General features: G+C 32.8%; 2 protein-coding genes across 2 annotated transcripts; both read right to left on the bottom strand.

Annotated features, from left to right (window-relative positions):
- Positions 1 to 784: 784 nt before the first annotated feature.
- On the bottom strand, positions 785 to 1,213 carry LOC112595860 (piggyBac transposable element-derived protein 4-like). The gene has a single exon (XM_025341242.1). It carries the CDS (start codon positions 1,211 to 1,213, stop codon positions 785 to 787), a length of 429 nt encoding a protein of 142 aa, XP_025197027.1.
- Positions 1,214 to 1,269: 56 nt separating this feature from the next.
- LOC112595859 (piggyBac transposable element-derived protein 4-like) lies at positions 1,270 to 2,388 on the bottom strand. The gene has a single exon (XM_025341241.1). It carries the CDS (start codon positions 2,386 to 2,388, stop codon positions 1,270 to 1,272), a length of 1,119 nt encoding a protein of 372 aa, XP_025197026.1.
- Between the last annotated feature and the right edge of the window lie 1,633 nt (positions 2,389 to 4,021).

Below are 4,021 nucleotides of genomic sequence, written 5' to 3'. Positions count from 1 at the left end.
TATACTTACATTGTATTTAAATTTTTATTTCTTTATTTTCTGAATAGAAAAAAAAACAAGGTTAAATTTTAATAAAAAAAAATAATTCAATATAAAATGACAACTAACAAGATAAATGATAATTGTTATTTGTTGATAAAATACAATTTATAACTCACTATGTAAAATAAAAATAAATCAAACATAAAAAGTACATAATAGTATTATAAAGTTTTTAACATCATTCTTGATTAAAATATAACATGTTGAGAAATTAAAATAAAAATTAATAATAAAATAAAAAACTAAACATAGAACTTTATGTGTAAACATTTTTTTCCTGTAGGTACCTCAATCTCGATTTAGAAATAAGTAAATATAAATAATTTATCCGAATTACGGTAAATAACAAAAACAATTTTTTTAAACAAATGTAAAATATACAATAGGTAGGTAACTAAGTGTAATTTTTTCAATATTTCTTTTTAGTATGATACGCTTCAAAACATGGCGGTAAGACATAATGGTTTGTTGCATTCTTTGCACTCATATTTGGTGTCTTTTCGTGTTTTTTTGAGTAAGCAGTGTATGAGAATGGACGTGACATTTTTTTTGTGCCTGTTGATGTTATAATTGATGGGAAGTGGCGTGCTGCAAGCCTAGTAGGATTGTCATTTGTTGACTTTCTGCCTGGTAAATTTAATCGTTGTGTAGAATGTTTTTCTAAAATTTGGGTTATCAGCTGAAGTCGATAACTAGCAGACTCAATTTCTTATCTATAAGTTTGTTATATATTATTCCAGAGTTAAGAATTGCTATATCCAATAGATGAAAAAAAAAAATTTTTGTACCACTTGACAGATTTTCTGATTGTGCCATTAAAACTCATCGTCATATCAGTTTTGTCAACTAATCCCATATTAGTATTATAATCAAGTATACAGTTCGGTTTTATTTGTAGTTTGTCGTTTTTATTTATTTTTTTCATTTGGTGTTTATGTGTAGTAGACAACATTAATACGTCTCTTTTATCTTTCCACTTGAAAGCTAGAATTTTAGATTTTTTGGTAATTGCCAGTTTGCATTCTCCTCTTTTTAAATTTTTGCATAAATTTGGCATACCTTTTCTATTTGCCTTATCTGTTCCACAAGCGCCAACTTTTTTAGAGGATAAATGTTTTAACACGTTGACTGCGGCATTGGTTGAACTGAGCGACCCCCCTATGCGGGACATTTTTATTTGTCGAAAAGGTTCCTCTTACTCTACTTTCCTTATATCAGTACTTACTTTTACCAGTTTTTTACTTTTTTTACTAAAAAAAACGACTGTCGACGCGTAGTCGACGTCAGCATCATACAATAGTTTTTTTCTCGGATGCTGGTGTCGACTATGCGTCGACAATATTTGGATTTTTTTGCATTATTCATAATTACATGAAACATATGTAACGCGATCTTTGCATACCACCTTAGTGTTTTTCTTTCACAAGGATAGTAGCTCATGAGTTGGTCACTACGGTCTACACCACCCATAAATTTATTGTACTTTAGTACAGACTCCGGCTTTACTGATATTTTGCCACTTCTTGCCCGGTATTCATGCATAGCATCGCCAAACTCTGACGATATAATTACCACATCCCTTTTATCATGCCATTTCATAACACAAGTCCCCTTATTGTTATATGCAGATGTCAACTCTCCTTTTTTTAGTTTCTTATTTACGACATCTGATGGGTTTCCCTTTCTATTTTCACGAAGAGTCCCTGTAACGTATGTATTTTTGTCTAATAAATATTCTGTAAGATCAACGGAGTTATAAAAGTTGTCCATATAGACGGAATGTCCCACTCCACAATAATCTCTGAGCAAATATTTTACAACTTTGTCAACATGGCCTTTACCACCCACAAATGGATCATTTGATCCACAATAAATCCTTGTCTTTAGGACAAGGCCATCCGGTTGAGTAAGCACATAAAATTTTATGCCGAATTTATGTTTCTTATTTTGAATATATTGTCGAAAATAGAGACGTCCACGCCAAAGGAGCATAGATTCATCTAAACTCAACTCTTTGGTAGGATAATATACTTGTTTCATTCGGTTATGAAATAGGTCAAACAATGGTGTAATTTTATATAGGGGGTCATCAAGTTTTGGGTCTCCAGTTGGTGGATTTTCGGCAAAGTGTAAACATCTTAGAATTAATAAAAATTGCCTAGAAGTCGGATGTGGGCGTGATCTGAGAAAGAGTTTTTGTAGAACATTGAGTTGGTTTGGGAACGAATTGAATTTTGAATAGATTTGAAATTTGTGGATTTTAGAAGGACCGAGTTTTTGACGAAAGTGGGCATACCCGTTATAGTGCGTATGCCGATGTTTTGGACGGATTCTATGCGTTTCCATTGTGAGGAACCTATGAAAGGTGCCCACGAAGAGCCAGCGTACGTTAGAATTGGAACTACGTAAAGTTTAAGAATGGTCGGTTTAGTTGTCATTGGGACGGGGCTAGTACGGTTAAGTATGGGGTAGAGCATACCTCGGGTGAGGGTGGCCTTTTTTTGTTATGTTAAGGATGTGTTTGCCGAAGGTGAGCTTGCGTCCGATGGTAACACCGAGGTATTTCGCTTGGTTGGACCAGCTAATGGGGTGGTTGTTGAGTAGTAATGGTGGTATTCGAACGTCCGAAAATGATACCTACAGTTTTGGTCGCGTTTATTTTGATTCGCCATCTGTGAAACCAAGTGGCCGCCAAGTTAAGTTGGTGTTGTAGTTGTATTGCTGCACGTTTTTGGTTTTTGTCGTAAGTAAAGTACATCGTTCTTTACTAAAACATCAAAATAATGAATATGACATAACAAAAAACTAAAAAGTATGTGTATATGCTGTACTTCATTGCTATAAAATTCATTGTGGATGCTACTTGTTGTGATAACACTTGTGTAGCATGTTTCACTTTCATTTTTTTAACTTTCTCAGGAATGATGTGCTGATCTGTAAGTCTTGGCAACAATTTACAGTATGGTGTTAAACTGTCTACATTGTATAACTCTACCTAGTGAGACCATTTAGCTTGTTTCTTAATACCAACAACATCATACATCAAGTCTTTAGTCATCAAATTGTTCCTGACACACTTCATGAGATGCGGAACATCATAAATATGGACCAATTTCAATACCTGTTTATTTTCTAATGGAACTTCATAAAATTCATTTTTGTATGTGGTATAATTTTGGCTCCCGACACCTCAATCGACTTAGGAAGGAATACATTTATTATCCCGCCACCGCGTTCTCCGTTTATCAGTCTAATAAAATATCAGAATATTCTTATTTACTTGGATATTAAATAAAATGTTTTTTTCAAAACTACCTTATTTCAAACGGATAATTATATTATACAACTATTAAATGTGTATTATATACTAAACCTTATCAATACAAATTATAATAATTGTATTATACAGCTTGTTAAATGTGCATTATTCATAAACCGAGCTTCATAAAATTCGTTTGCATTTGATTTTAAAATTATAGGATTGAAATAAATATAAATGAGTATTAATTAACTAATTTTTTATTTTTAAAAAATATACATTATATATTTATAAAAGCAGCGGGAGAACGACGCGTCTTTTATAGATTTCAAATTATTCGAAATCTATAACAAATCGTCCCCCTTGCTTTCCTTTATAAATCAACGAAACTGGACATACGTTACCTAAATTATACTGTATAATTTTGGCCCCCGACACCTCAATCGACTTAGGAAGAATACATTTATTATCCCGCCACCACGTTCTCCGTCTCTAAAGCACAAGTAATCGAGGGCCCATATTTCGTCTCCACCTCCCTCATGGTGATAACAACATACGGAATTCCGATAGCTAAATCTGCAATTGAACCGTTTTTTGTTACATTGATTTTCAATTCACTTAAAAATCATTTAAACTAAAACAGAAAAATGTTAGATAAAATTAATTTGTCTGCGCATAACGTAGATGGAGAGTAATACGTAACTGAACGAAGTACACCAG

The sequence above is a fragment of the Melanaphis sacchari genome, unplaced genomic scaffold, assembly GCF_002803265.2.
Source record: "Melanaphis sacchari strain LSU unplaced genomic scaffold, SCAv2.0 Contig2_pilon_pilon, whole genome shotgun sequence".
NCBI classification, from domain to species: domain Eukaryota; kingdom Metazoa; phylum Arthropoda; class Insecta; order Hemiptera; family Aphididae; genus Melanaphis; species Melanaphis sacchari.
The sequence above is the reverse complement of the archived record's forward strand: the minus strand, read 5'-3'. Positions and strand labels throughout refer to the sequence as shown.